Genomic DNA, 15,360 nt, shown 5'->3' with positions numbered 1-15,360 from the left:
AGCATAAAAAGCTATATGTGTATTTACCAAAACAAAAACAAGCAAGGTACAGCGTATACTGCCTGCTGTCATTCAGAGCGAGAAACATTTGACAAGTGTCAAAAATAAAACCAAAACAGGATATTTTCCACAATCCCTTTTTTCCAAAGATTCTGATTAATGAGAAGATATACATTTATCTTTGGAGCTGCTATTTCAGTATTAGTGACTAAATGAATGCTCTACATTGTGCTGCTACAACCCACGTCACACCTCCACAGTGCAGCTGGGACTGTGTGTAACCCGGCAGCACAGTGCTGCATGCTTTGCAGTTTGCAGTACAGGCGGGAGGCTGGGGTGGTGAAGGGGGGCAGGAAATGAGTGTTGCTTGCCCCTTAATAGGCTGGCTTTGGTATATCCTGACGTCAGGGTGTTCCTGCATCAGGGCATGCATCTGATAACACCATCACTGGAGGATTACAGAGATCTGAGTGTGGCGAGGAGAAATTCCCCTGCAGTCCTCCAGCAGCAGCAGCCGCCATCTGTCTAGCTGATCCCAAACATTTAGCAACCCCACATTCTTCCCAGTGGTGTCCTCTGCAGCCGCCTGGCCATTGTCTACCATGTCTGTAGCGGGGCTGAAAAAACAGTTCCACAAAGCCACCCAGGTAAGGGCTGCAAACCCTACTCCTCACAGATGTACATTGTGGTTCCTAGCAGTGGGGGTGCTGCCGCCTGGTATGCATTGTGCCCTGAATGGGGTATGAGTTCTGTGCTGTGTGTAATGTGATCCTGTTATAGCTGCTGCCAGTGGTTACTGGGATGATGTGCCCAGGGCTTCAGCAGGCTGCAGCACAGGCGTCTCTCATCTACATGGCTGCTGTCCTCTATGCAGTCACGGGAGGGACATGGTTAATGCATACAGGAACTCACCTAGCTAATGTCAGCACCATATTGGACATATGTGTTTGCTATATATGTCACTGTAAGCACTCCATTGTGTATACACTTATTGCAACCTGTATTGCTACCTAGATACATTAATAAGCCAATTGTATTATTTTGTTTTTCCTCCTGAAATTCCCCAGGGGTATATTGTTTTTCCCCCTAGTCTTATAGGGTGTAACCCTATGCATGTATCCACTGCATTTATTCATTGTAGGCTCAGTTTGTATCAGGGCTAGTTGACTTTCAATGAGATTAGGTCTGCATATTGTATAATATGTACTACAGTGTTCCATAGCTCCTTCTACCTGCATCCCATCAACCAGTGATTTATTTAGCATGGTGTTCTATAACTGCTAGCAGTAGTGTTCTGCGGTGTTCATTTGTAAATAAATGATAAATAGTAAAAATTAACTATCCCACTTTAAATGTAAAAAAAAAATTGCTAAGCACCGCCCCATTATTTGTGTATTTTAGTATGGCGCAATGCCTTGTGTTATCGACGTAATCCTGTCCGAATGTATCTGAGATAACGGTATTGATAAAATGGAGACTAATTTATGGTAGCCTGCATAATAGGGTTACTGGGTGCTGGTTTGGTTTGCTGCTGGGACAGATGTTGAATTTGTATTAGAGGCTGCAGTGTGTCTGCAGTACTTCATTGCCTGTCTTTGGGATGCACCTCCAAAGGTGACCTCCTCAGCTCTCTCCTGTTTGCCAAGACTTCATGGAGAGCTATCTGATAACAGCTGCATTATTAAACAGGTTGCTGGATTGGGTATCTTGGTGCTGTTCTGCAGAGGACATGATGTTGCTGTTCTGCGTTTTTCCGCCACAAGAGGACCTTTTTAGAAAGATATTAAATATGCATTTTACACTGTGGCAAAAAGGCAGATTTTATTTTATGATTTCTGGTGGTTGATTTGTATCTTGTAACCTTTGCTTCCCCATTGTGTATGTCCTGTTAATTGCATCTGACACTCTGAAAGCCTGCCTCTGTGTGGATGAGTCTTTAGGAGATAAAAATAGAAAACTGTGTCTCCCCTAGCAACCCAGGGAAGTGACAAAAAATCTGCCTTATTAACCGCGTTCCACCATATGGTGTTAATAAACTAACCTATGCTTCGTGACTGGATTTTAAGTAAAGACTCCTTACATTCTCTGTATTATATATTGTTTTTATTTCAAGTAACCATCTGATGCACTCTGCTATAAATGCATGCACACAAGGTACAAGCTGTTCTATTTAATGTATAGTAAGAATTGCACACAGTAGAGCCTAAATGATGAAACCTTTTATAGGATGATATACGTTCCCTCGCAGATAATCTTAAATCCGTTAATGTGGAGGTTGTTATATGCCACAGGCAAATATTTGAATTGGAGGATAAATACAACACTTATGTTTATTGTGCCCCCCAAGAGGAGAATTTTATAATATTTAATAAATATCCATGATGTTTAAAGCCGCAGTACTTTTGTTTACCTTCAGAATCATGTGATGTTAGCGGTCAAAGAGTAGTTCTGTGACCTCTATAAAACTACAGTGCCTTGCTAAAGTATTCACCCCCCTTTGCATTTTTCATATTTTGTTGCCTCACAACCTAGAATTAAAATGGAGGATTGTTTGAAGGATTGCATCATTTCATTCACAGAACATGCCTACAACTTTGAATGTTTTTTTTTCTTTATTGTGAAGCAAACAAAAATAGGACAAAATAACAGAAAACTTCAGCGTGCATAACTATTCACCCCCCTAGAGTCAGTACTTTGGATAGCCACCTTTTGTGGCAATTACAGCAGCAAGTCGCTTTGGATAAGTATCTGTGAGCTTGCCACTGGGATTTTTGCACAATCCTCAAGGCAAAACTGCTCCAGCTCCTTCATGTTGGATGGTTTCCGTTTGTGAACAGCAATCTTCAAGTCTGACCACAGATACTCGATTGGATTGAGATCTGGGCTTTGATTAGGCCATTCCAACACATTTAAATGTTTCCCATTTAAACCACTCGAGTTTTGCATGAGCAGTATGCTTAGGGTCATTGTCCTGCTGGATGACGAACCTCCGTCCCAGTCTCAAATCACAGGCAGACTGAAACAGGTTTTGCTAAAGAATATCCCTGTATTTAGCACCATCCATCTTTCCCTCGACTCAAAACAGTTTACCAATCCCTGCTGCTGAAAAACATCCCCACAGCGTGATGCTGCCACCACCATGTTTCACTGTGGGGATGTTGTTCTTGGAGTGATGGGATGTGTTCGTTTTGTGCCAGACATAGCGTTTTCCTTGGTGTCCGAAAAGTTCAATTTTAGACTAATCTGACCAGAGCACCTTCCTCCATACATTTGGGGAGTAGTCCACATGCCTTTTGGCAAATTCAAAACGTGCCTCTTATTTTTAACACTAAGTAATGGCTTTTTTTCTGGCCACTCTTCCATAAAGCCCAGCTCTGTGGAGTTTATGGCTTATTGTGGTCACATGTGCAGATACACCAGTCTATGCTGTGGAATTCTGCACCTCCTTCAGGACTACCTTTTGGTCTCTGTGTTGCCTCTCTGATTAATGCCTTCCTTGCCCGGTCTGTGAGTTTTTGTGGCCGGCCCTCTCTTGGCAAGTTTGTTGTGGTACCATGTTCTTTCCCTTTGAAGATGATGGATTTGATGGTGCTCCGAGGGATCATCAAAGATTTGGATATTTTATTATTTTTTTATAACTCAACCCTGACTTATACTTCTCAACAACTTTGTCCCTGACTTGTTTTGAGAGCTCCTTGGTCTTCATTGTGTGATGCCTCTTGCTTAGTGGTATTGCAGCCTCTGGGGCCTTTCAGAAAAGGTGTGTTTATACTGACAGATCATGTGACACTTAGATTGCACACAGGTGGACTTCATTTCACTAATTATGTGACTTCTGAAGGTAATTGGTTGCACCAGAACTTTTGAGGGGCTTCCATAGCAAAGGGGGTGAATTTTACAATCAGGAATACAATATTCCAAGTATAATGCAGTACATCTGTAAATGTTACTTGTTGCAGTTTACCTAATAATGGGGTTGATTCAATTAGTTGCTATTTTCACTGCAGCCGTAAGTGCGACTCTATGCACACTTATGGTATATCTGGACATGTGGACTTTTGCTTGCAGCCCCATAGAGTTGCAAACAAAAATCCATGAGTTTGAGTCATGCGGTGTGTGACTTACGCTGACTTTGGGAGTGTTTTCACACCATTACAATGGCATCTCACTCTCCCTTGTGTTTAATTGAATTGTCCCCCATGTGACATATTTCAGCAGTTGGTAGGGGATGGGATGGGAGGGGGGGGGGGGGGGTAGTTGGTACTAATTTCCCGGGCCTGATGGATGGACCAGGCTCCACTGTTGCCATTCCCCATCCCTCCTGTTAACTTCAGCTTACTTTACAGTAGCAGCAGCACAGGGAGCGGATACTGCAGCTGAGCAGCAGCAGTCTCCTCTGCCTGTGCGGTTAGAGGTAGCGATCACACTGATTGCGTGCCCCCCTCCTGGATTTGCCTCTAGCTGAGGGGCTCACTGTGCTCCCCTGCCTGTGCAGCGTTCAGCAACGCATTGTGGCGCTTAAAGTACTTTTTCTTCTAGCTTGTTTTCTAAGGTGGCATTGTCACACCTCCCGTGATTCGGCCACACCCCCCTTAATGTACCTGGACCCGGCCAGGCTCTCTATGGCCCTGTGTATCAGTAATTGCATGCATATTTATATCACAATCTACTGGAACCTAAACTTGATAGCATGTTAGCCCATAAAACTAAACTGTATAGTAAAAGTATAAAAAAATAAAAATAACAATATACATATAGTACATATGTACACTTATCTGATAAACTGATTATGAAAACTACCCTCTCTAGTCCCAGTTAGTTTGGATAATCGGTGTTCTACTGTGATGCTTTTAGGCTAGCTTGTGATTCAGAAACTGAAATGCATTAAGGGGGTAATTCAGAGTTGATCACAGCAGCAAATTTGTTAGCATTTGGGCAAAACCATGTGCACTGCAGGGGGGGGGCAGATATAACATGTGCAGAGCTACCCGACGGGGAAGGGGGGGGGGGGCAGTGACGGGGGAGTGAAGTTTCTTCACTCCCCCCGTCACCCGGCTCCATAGCAGTGCAGGCAAATATGGATGAGATCGTCCATATTGGTCTACATGCACAAGCGACAGGGCACCAACGATGAACGAGCGCGGGGCCGTGCATCGTTCATCGCTGGTGCCTCCACACTGAACGAGATAGTAATGAAATATATGAACTATCGCGCAGTGTAGGGCCCTTAACTCTCTCTGCACATGTTATATCTCCCCCCCCCCCCCTGCAGTGCACATGGTTTTGCCCATTAGCTAATAAATTTGCTGCCACGATCAACTCTGAAGTACCACCTAAGTCCTTGATTCACACTAGTGCACTATGCAGTAGTAGCTGCAATGGATGTCTCAGCCACTTCTGCAAAAGTATGCTACAGCTGCAGTAGGTATATTTTGTTAACAGATGCCTCCTACCGGCTTCTGTGGTCCACTGCTGCTTTCACAGACAGCCATCGGATCAGTTGCTTGAACACCGGCCACATGAGTAACCCTCTGTTTCCTCAGGATGGCTTTGTTTTTCATGCTTCGGGGGCCATGAAATTGACCCTGGCCTCTGTACTCCTACAAAATGAGGGCTGCACGGCCAACCAGAAGTTATAGTGTGCTACCCGGTGCATTGTAATGAAGGACGGAAAGGAGATGTCATTCATTATGATTTCTCCCTACCATCGGCAAGATTGGCATTCGGCCTGATGTGTACCTGACCTTAGGGGACGATCTTACTCTACAAGATTTGTACATGCGCAGTACACTTGCAGATCCGGCCCGTGTGCTGATCAGGAAACTTTAGAGTTGTGCATAAAGCATTGGGTTTACGTAGAATTCTTAATCGTGCCCTAAGTCCATACCACATTTACAGAAATAATAATTTAGCACAATTCCAGATACAGGTGGTGTATTGCGCATTTGTGATATTTCAAGTTGTATGTCTAGATATTGAAGACCTAATGTCTCCCATGTGTGGCATTACAATGAGGTCATCACCTTTTATTGTTTTTTTGTTTAATTGAAATATCTGAATTCTAATTCTACCATTTCCCACTATGGGGGTGGGTATTCTGGGCATCTTGCCTGCAAGCACTAGGCTATCTAGGATAATTATCTGGCAGGAAAATGTTGCTAGCTACAGTATTTGGGCAGTGACAAGAAAAACATCCTCCAGATGTGGATCCAGAGTGCACCCTCTTCCAATCTGCATGGTTTGGCTTTGAAGCCTCCCTTCAGAGGCCAATACAAGGATGTGATTTTAAGTTTGGGAAAACACCTTTCATCCTTCCATTAAAGAGCAGATACTGTATGTAGGGGCTTTCAATTTACGATCTACAACAGTATTAAACACAAGTCTACAGGAGTGTAGTATGTTGTGCCAGCGGTCGGGCTCCCGGCGACCAGCATACCGGCGCCGGAGTCCCGACCACCGTCATACTGACAGCGTGGCGAGTGCAAGTGAGCCCCTTGCGGGCTCGTTGCGCTTGCCACTTTGCGGGCACGGTGGCGTGCTACGCTATCTATTCTCCCTCCAAGGGGGTCGTGGACCCCCAAGAGGGAGAAGATCTGTCGGTATGCCGGCAGTCGGGATTCCGGTCCCGGTATGCTGGTTGCCGGGAGCCCAACCGCCGGTAAAGTGAAGACCACCCGTCTACAGTACCCTTGCTGCTCTTCCTGTTCTTCACACTTGTATGTTTAATTTCTTTCTTAACACATTTTGAGCTGTAGGTCAGGACATGTACATGTCAGTAGTTTTGCTGTAAATACCTATGTAAAATAAAAAGGATGTGATTCTCCTGGCTGCAAGCTTTGCATTCTTTAAATAACTGTTTCCAACAAAATTAAATGTACTATACTATACTTTTGTGTAACATTGTCTGTGGTAATAATAAGTCCAGGGTTTATCCTTACTACAATGTGCCATACTGCTATGTTTGTGACGTCCAAACAATCCTATTTGCACTGTTGTTTACTACTCCTGATTGCCGAGGTTTGACCATTGTTTAGGAACCAATGATGTATTCCTCCCAATGGTAAATGGTTTCACCATTGATGGGGGAGGTCCAATGATAAAACACATCGCATTTCTGTATTGCGCATGTTTGATCGCAGTTTCTGTTCATTTACTCATGCACAAATGATAGTTTCCCCCTATGGCTTAAAACAATCAATAATTGATTATTAACCCGTCTATGGAACAGCCTTCGAAGGAGCTTCTGTGTGTAAAGCTCGGGACATACTGGCATACACACTTACCGTTTGTGAGCCTGATGTGTTGGGCATGACGTCACAACTGGTGCCCACCCAGCTGTGCTGTCAGTCATCGGTGGCCTCTGCAGCAAGTGTACGGGCAGTCTGCAGCCCACCTGTACACACAGCACAATGCGCCAATATATCGCCCATAGTCTGTGCTGCAGTGCTGGCGTGATATGTCTGTGAATGATGTAGTTCACAGACATATCGGGTAAACACTCACCACCGTACCCGCGATACAGTATATTGGCCTTTCAGTTCAACAGCCGATATATCAGCCAGTGTGTACTTAGTATAAACCTTGCCCCTTCTTGCATGCCTGATTGCCACGGTCTATGAAGTGCACTGGGACAAGGCATCAGTGACCATTTTATCTTTTGGACTAAGTAAGAAGACTTTAAAGGAGTAACTTGGACCATTGGGTGTTTCTCATGCCTACTTGAGTATGTGTGCCCTTGACAAAGACGCCTAGAGCGTCTGGAAAATGGTGACCAGGGGTAACAGACTAGGTGGAAAACGTTTAGACACACTTCTCACAATTTAATGGAGTGAGTCCTGGGATTCCATCATCTAGTGTTCACTCTAGGATTTTTTTAGGGCAGGGTGCTGAGCATTGAAGAGGGCACATTTTTATTTTGAAGGGCACATTTTTGATGTGACGCTTTGCGCAGAAAACATAGCGCATATGTTTATAGTTTTTGTACATACATTTTGCCCTTAGTAAATCATATACCCATGCATACATATAAGACACCTAACATCTGTACTGAGAAACATGCTGTATATGTCCAGTCTTCTATGTGTTATAAAACAGAAAAGTTAAATTGGTTAAAATATATAGGAAAAAATAAGTCTGTTCTACTAGGGAAATACTGTAAGCAGTACATGCACACTGCTTACCCTGTTCACTTTATCAGAGTGCTGTGTTATTTACAGTGCCTCCTCAGCCATCCAGTTGGCTAAAGGATAGAAATTGTGTTCCAATTTCAGAGGTGAGCAAGGAGTAGACGACAACATTGTAACATGCACTCTGACTGTTGCATTCTGTATACAAGGGGGCGATTTATGGTCCGGCAGGGTGCTTTTTCACATTTAAAAAATGGGCAGGGTGCAGCACCCTGCTGAAACAGCCTAGAAGGAACACTAATCATCTCCTGTTGTGGTGTTTATGTAATATTGTGCATCTTTCCATAGCAAGCCTAATTTTGTGACCACCTTCCTGCTCTCCATTATCCTAAATAAATAATTTGCTTTTAAATCTTCTGGTGCATATATACTGTTATTTACAGATGTGGAACTATGGAAAGCTAAGGAAAAGGGAATAAAGATACCTTTTACGTGCATACAGAAAGAAGGATTACATGTAAGGAAAAAGTAAGCCATTAGTCTCCTTCTGACGACACGTGGTGTGATTTTCATTCTGGTCTTCAGGGATACAGCTCTGTCATACAAGTGTTCGGCTGAGGGAACGCCGCATTTCACTCTGCACTGGAGTGTTATTCAAGAAAAAATAAGATTTTAAACCTACCGGTAAATCTTTTTCTCCTAGTCCGTGGAGGATGCTGGGGACTCCGTAAGGACCATGGGGGTATAGACGGGCTCCGCAGGAGACATGGGCACTCTAAAGACTTTAGATGGGTGTGCACTGGCTCCTCCCTCTATGCCCCTCCTCCAGACCTCAGTTAGATTCTGTGCCCTGAGGAGACTGGATGCACTGCAGAGGAGCTCTACTGAGTTTCTCTGAGAGACTTTTGTTAGGTTTTTTATTTTCAGGGAGCACTGCTGGCAACAAGCTCCCTGCATCGTGGGACTGAGGGGAGAGAAGCAGACCTACTTAAATGATAGGCTCTGCTTCTTAGGCTACTGGACACCATTAGCTCCAGAGGGTCGGAACACAGGTCTCACCCTCTTTGTTCGTCCCGGAGCCGCGCCGCTGTCTTCCTCACAGAGCCGGAAGATAGAAGCCGGGTGAGTATAAGAAGAAAGAAGACTTCAAAGGCGGCAGAAGACTTCTGATCTTCATTGAGGTACCGCGCAGCCATTGCTCCCACACATTCACACACTGACGGCACTGTAAGGGTGCAGGGCACAGGGGGGGGCGCCCTGGGCAGCAAAACTAACCTCTAGGGACACTGGCTATATATATATATATATATATATATATATATATATATATATATATATATATATATATATATATATACTGCGGAGGCAGTATATTACACAAACCCTCGCCAGTATAAAGATTTGAGCGGAACCGAAGCCCGCCGTTGAGGGGGCGGAGCTTGATCCTCCAGCACTAACCAGCGCCATTTTCTCCACAGCACGCTTCAGAGAAGCTGGAAAGAAAAAGACTATATTACACTATTGTGTTTTTTTTTTTTTTTATTATTATTTTATGTTGTTCGGAATGCCACGTAGGCAATGGATCAACTACTGGATATTATTGATAAGCAGAGGCGTTGGAACTGGGGGGGGCAAGGGGGCAGCACGCCCCCCCCCACCCCAAACACAGAGAGGCGCCGATCATGATACAGGAGGAGCGATGTGCGGTTACGTGAAAGACCGCACATTACATCCTCCGCTCCGTGCAGTGAGCGTCCCAGGTCCGGTGTGGCCCCTCCCCCATCATTTTTAGGCATTTTTTTATTGTTATTGCTCCCGCTGCGCTGCTAGTCACACAGCAGCAGCATGACTGCAGCCAGAGGAGCTCCACCTCCTTGAGCTCTGCTCTGTGAGGTGCGAGCTATCCGTCCGTCAGCATGAAGGAGGAGGATCTCTCCCCGCGCGATTGATGCAGGCGGCGGATCTACAGAGCCCGCAGCCAGAAAGGTGAGCGGGACTGTGCTGCTGGCTGTGGACTGTGCGGCTGGAAGCATCCCCAGGGACAGCGTGGAGGAGAGAGGGAAGAGGCGGCTGGAGGCATCATCCTCTGTGATAGCGGGGGACGGGGAGGAAGCTCCCTGTGATGGGGGGATAAAGGGGTGAGGAGGCTGTCTATGCTGCTGGGAGGCATCCTCTGCTCCTGTCATCGTGCAGTGGAAGGGGGGGGGGGGGGGTTAGGAGGTTGACTGTGCCCTATCATCCACTATACCCCGGTCACCCTCACCATGTCACCCGCTATCCCCCCGTCACCCTCACCATGTCGCCCGCTATCCCCCCGTCACCCTCACCATGTCACCCGCTATCCCCCGTCACCCTCACCATGTCACTCGCTATCCCCCTGTCACCCGCTATCACCTGTCACCCTCACCATGTCACCCACTATCCCCCTCGTCACCCTCACCATGTCACCTACTATCCACCTGTCACCCTTACCAAGTCACCCGCTATCCCCCTGTCACCCTCACCATGTCACCCGCTATCCATCCGTCACCCTCACTATGTCACCCGCTATCCATCCGTCACCCTCACCATGTCACCCGCTATCCCCCTGTCACCCTCACCATGTCACCCGCTATCCCCCTGTCACCCTCACCATGTCACCCGCTATCCACCTGTCACTCTCACCATGTCACCCTCTATCTCCCTGTCACTTTCTCTCCCTGTCACCCACTATCTCCATCGCCTAGTACTTCCGTCTCCCTCACCATGTCACCCACTATTTTTATGTCACCCAATGTCTTTCTGTCACCCACTATTTCCCTGACACTTTGTCTCCCTGTCACACCTCCTTGCTGAGAAGTGCTGCTGTTGCTGCCGGCTGCAAGCGCTTGTCACTGAGACAGGCAGCAGCTGCGCCTGCAGCATGAAAAGCAGCTTCCCCCTCTCTGCCTCCTTACTGAGGGAGCCGCACTGTCCTGCCTGTTGCTGTCGCTGCTGCCAGAGCCTGTCTCACTTACCACAGGCAGCTCAGCAGTGGCGCCGGCGGCATGAAGAGATGTGCCGCCCACCCGCCCAGGCCTCCGAGTCCCGAGCTCCGCCTCCCCAGTGGGCTGCTCTAAATCAAAGGGATCTCCGCAGCACACAGACAGAAACCCACGTGTGAGAGGCTGCTGCCTTTTCCTAAAGAAGTGAGGAGGCATTACTTACACTCCAAATATATGGAAATCGACAGTTGGGGGGGGGGGGCCTCTCCTCTAATAAAGCTATTTTTATAGGCCCCTTCCCTCACTCTCCTTGTAAGTCCACCCTCTGCGCCCCTGCCCTCACCCTCCCTGTAACTCCCCCCGCAGCATCCCTACTCTCACCCTCCCTGTAACTCCCCCTCAGCATCCCTGTCCTCACCCTACCTGTAACTCCCCCCTCAGCATCCCTTCCCTCACCCTCCCTGTAACTCCCTCTCAGCATCCCTGCCCTCACCCTACCTGTAACTCCCCATCGGCATCCCTTCCCTCACCCTCCCTGTAACTCCCTCTCAGCATCCCTGCCCTCACCCTACCTGTAACTCCCCATCAGCATCCCTGCCCTCACCCTACCTGTAACTCCCATGGCCACTACTAAAAGTCACCTTGACGCCAGCACTGCTAGTGCTTGACCTACTCTCCCTGCTACACGGGGCACATGGTGGGAAACTAGAGTGACATGGGAGAGCTGAAGTGCTAATTTTGCTGTTCTGTGTTCAAATAGTCGCCACCTCCAAGGGGAGTGTATATTTGCTGCTAAAATCCACTTTGTGCAGTCTCTGCGCAGCCCAGGACTTACTCATACAGTGCGATCACATCAAGCTGATCGGAGCCGGAGCTAACGTCAGACACCCTCCCTAAAAACGCTTGGGGACACCTGCGATTTTCCGGACACTCCAAGTAAACGATCAGTTACCACCCACAAACGGCCTCTTTCTGTCAGTCACCTTGCGAACACCTGTGCCAATGGATTTTTTGCATCATCCCCTCCCTGACCAGAGATGCCCTTTGTTACTGTCCAATGCGCAGTTAATACCTGATTGCCCGCTGTGCGAAAACATACAGCAGCGATCAGATCTGAATGACCCCCTTAGTGTGGATCTGGCCTTCTCAATGTATTTCAGGTGGATCTGGCCTTTAGCGATTCAGCAATTTAGGGGCGCCAAAATGAGATTATATCTTGCCCCCCCAACCTAAAAACGTTCTGACACCCCTGTTGATAAGTATATGTGGAACATTGGTTTAGCGCAAAGATTGTCACTATTTGTGTACGACTCCTATCATTATCTAGGTATAAAAAGCAGACTTGACATGTTGGAAATATGAGGCAGATGTATTAACCTGGAGAAGGCATATGGTAATGATAAACCAACGATAAGTACAAGGTGATAAACGCACCAGCCAATCAGCTCCTAACTGTTAATTTACATATTGGAGCTGATTGGCTGGTGAGTTTATCACCTTGCACTTATATATTATATATATTATTATTATTATTATTATAGTATATAATATTATTATTATTATTATTATTATTATTATTATTATTATATTAACCTTGAATATGCCACCAAATACTTAACATTAAACTTTGTTATCACAATAGTTACACTATGGGGGTAATTCCAAGTTGATCGCAGCAGGATTTTTGATAGCAATTGGGCAAAACCATGTGCACTGCAGGGGAGGCAGATATAATGTGCAGAGAGAGTTAGATTTGGGTATGGTGTGTTCAATCTGCAATCTAATTTGCAGTGTAAAAATAAAGCAGCCAGTATTTACCCTGCACAGAAACAATATAACCCACCCAAATCTAACTCTCTCTGCACATGTTATATCTGCCTCCCCTGCAGTGCACATGGTTTTGCCCAATTGCTATCAAAAATCCTGCTGCGATCAACTTGGAATTACCCCCTATGTTCCTTTCCAATAACAAGCCTGTACAACATGGTATATCAGTAGCTTGTAAATAAATACTGGTACTAATTAGAGGTTCAGAACATTTACTCGAAGGTTTCTGATTTTATCAGGCAGAATTCTGTTTATCAAGAAACAATCCCTTTTTTTTTTTTTTTCTTAGGAAGGATTTTATTGACGTGTGCCGAATAAGCATTTGTTTCTTCATGTTTCCAACTTTGCAGATTCATTTGTAATGCTGTATTTTATTTGAGAATTATTTTAGCTGTGTCTGTATAATGTGGTAACTATTTTTTTTGTTTTGTTTTTTGTTTTGGAGCATAAAATAACTCTATTATTAAGGCAGCTGATTTGGTGATTATTTAACAATAAATTATGTGTTGATACAAGATCCCTTATGATTTCTTAGGCTTGGTAATTTATTTATTTATTTATTATTTAATAATGCTTGGTACATTTTTAGCACTTTTTAAAAAACATTTTTTTTTAATACTGTTGCAGGCTTAAAAAGCTGTCTTTGCTAGCATGTTTCCTGAAATGTGAATTAGGTTATGGTGCATAATTTAGCAAGATGGATTATAATACATTACGAGGAGGGGTGTGTTTGTGCCGGTGTCTGACGATGCCAGGTGCTCGACTGAGCAATTCACACCTGTAGGGAGAACAAAATGAACACCTGCGGGCTTTTCTGCTCGCAGCCCCCCATGCTGGTGAGCAAAAATGTGCAAAAAGTTACCCTTTTTGGTTACCAAATGTCTTTTTTTGCGCGCAATCAACACTTTAGTCGTCACTGCAGGCCAATATAAAAAAAACTAAAATTGAATAGCTCCCCCTGATCTCCTGTCGCTTTAGACGGGCGATCGGGCACCCCTAAACAATTGAATTGCCACTGGGCTGTTTCTATGTTGTTCATTTAAAGGTTGGCATTAAAAAGAAATAAATAAGTAACTTTGGCCATAAAAATCCAAATTATTAATAGCAATATTGCATTAATGCTGGCAACATACTGTGATGTGACCTGAGATTCTGTATAGCGAACTGGAAAGTGACCAGAAACCCCAACTAGTGCACCATGTCCCCTCGCCATGCTTCGGGCAAGGTGCATTGCTCCGCTACAGCTGTGCTCGACACAGGTTACTATTCCCAATCGTAGTCCACGTGGATCTTAAAGTATGAAAAAAGTTCAAGAAAATTTTAAAAACTCACGTCGACCTTTTCATGGCTACTCATGTGAATGGTCATATTGTAAGCAATATTAACTAATGCATGATGTTGTTTATGCTGGAAAAAAAGGAGGCTACAAGGGGATTGGCTTGTCTAAGTATGTAGACATGACTAACGGCAATTTTTTTTATTTTATTTTAATTTATTTTTTGTATTTTTTTGATTTTACAATGCTTCTGAATGTTTAGGGTATTTTTGGTTATTTAGGTTACTACTTTTTTATTTTTTTGGCTTCAAGTGCTCATTTTTAACGGGAGGTACACGGAGAGATCCATTCTTAAAATCTAAGCTATCTGACTAGATTGCTTAGATTTTAAGCATGGATCTGTCATGTGTATGCCCCCCCAGAGATAGCGATGTGCGGTCCCGCGCGTCGCTATCGCCAGTGCCAGATTGTGTCTGCATGCAGACACAATCTAGCACATCGCTCATGTCACCCGCTGGGTGACATGAGCTCCCCCACTGTCCCCCCTCGCTCAGCACACATCGCGTTGTGCTGAGCGGGAGAGAGATGTGTGCTGAGCGGTCTGTGACCGCTCGCTCAGCACACATCCTCTGCCAGTGTGTACTGGCCTTAACTTTCAAAAGTCATTTACAGCTTGTAAATGATCTGTGTGATTGGGTCTGTTCAAATGGAGAATGGCTTTATGGAGTGCTTTTGGAAATTTTTCCAAAACACTTCAATCAGGTGTTTATTTGGAAAATAAAAACAAAAACAAAAAAAACCACAGAAACAAAAAAACAAGCTTAAGCAATTTAGGGGTCTATTCATGGGGAAAAAAAAAGGAAAAGAGAATTGTTACTTTTCACTATATATCGCATCAGTTCGATTCGATCTATAGCTTATACAAATACCAATTCAGGTATACTTACCTTCCTGGCGAAGTGATGCGGAATCCCATGCTCCTCCAATGTTGTCTTCAAGTTGCAGTCCTTTAGAGAAAGCAAGCAGCCCCTGTCTGCATTTGCACATTGGAGCTTCGAATGGAGTGGGGGTCAGAGCACAGCAGGGAGTAAGCAGTCTGAAGTGACCCAGTTACTTCAGAACAGAATGGTGTTGGGAGCAGTGAGTGCCTGCCGTGGGAACGGTGAGG

General features: G+C 45.2%; 1 protein-coding gene across 2 annotated transcripts in view; it reads left to right on the top strand.

Annotated features, from left to right (window-relative positions):
* The first annotated feature begins 304 nt into the window (after positions 1-304).
* The window catches only part of SH3GL2 (SH3 domain containing GRB2 like 2, endophilin A1), a 291,337-nt gene continuing 276,281 nt past the window's right edge, over positions 305-15,360 (top strand). The window contains exon 1 of one of the 2 annotated variants that reach the window (XM_063914183.1): positions 305-647. In XM_063914183.1, the coding sequence (XP_063770253.1) occupies positions 603-647 (45 nt within the window). In that variant the 5' untranslated portion in view covers positions 305-602. The remainder of the gene's footprint in view (positions 648-15,360) is intronic. The other variant, XM_063914182.1, reaches the window with a different exon arrangement.

This window comes from Pseudophryne corroboree, chromosome 1 (assembly GCF_028390025.1).
Source record: "Pseudophryne corroboree isolate aPseCor3 chromosome 1, aPseCor3.hap2, whole genome shotgun sequence".
NCBI lineage: Eukaryota > Metazoa > Chordata > Amphibia > Anura > Myobatrachidae > Pseudophryne > Pseudophryne corroboree.
Note: the sequence above shows the minus strand (reverse complement) of the source record. Positions and strands in the feature narration are given on the sequence as shown.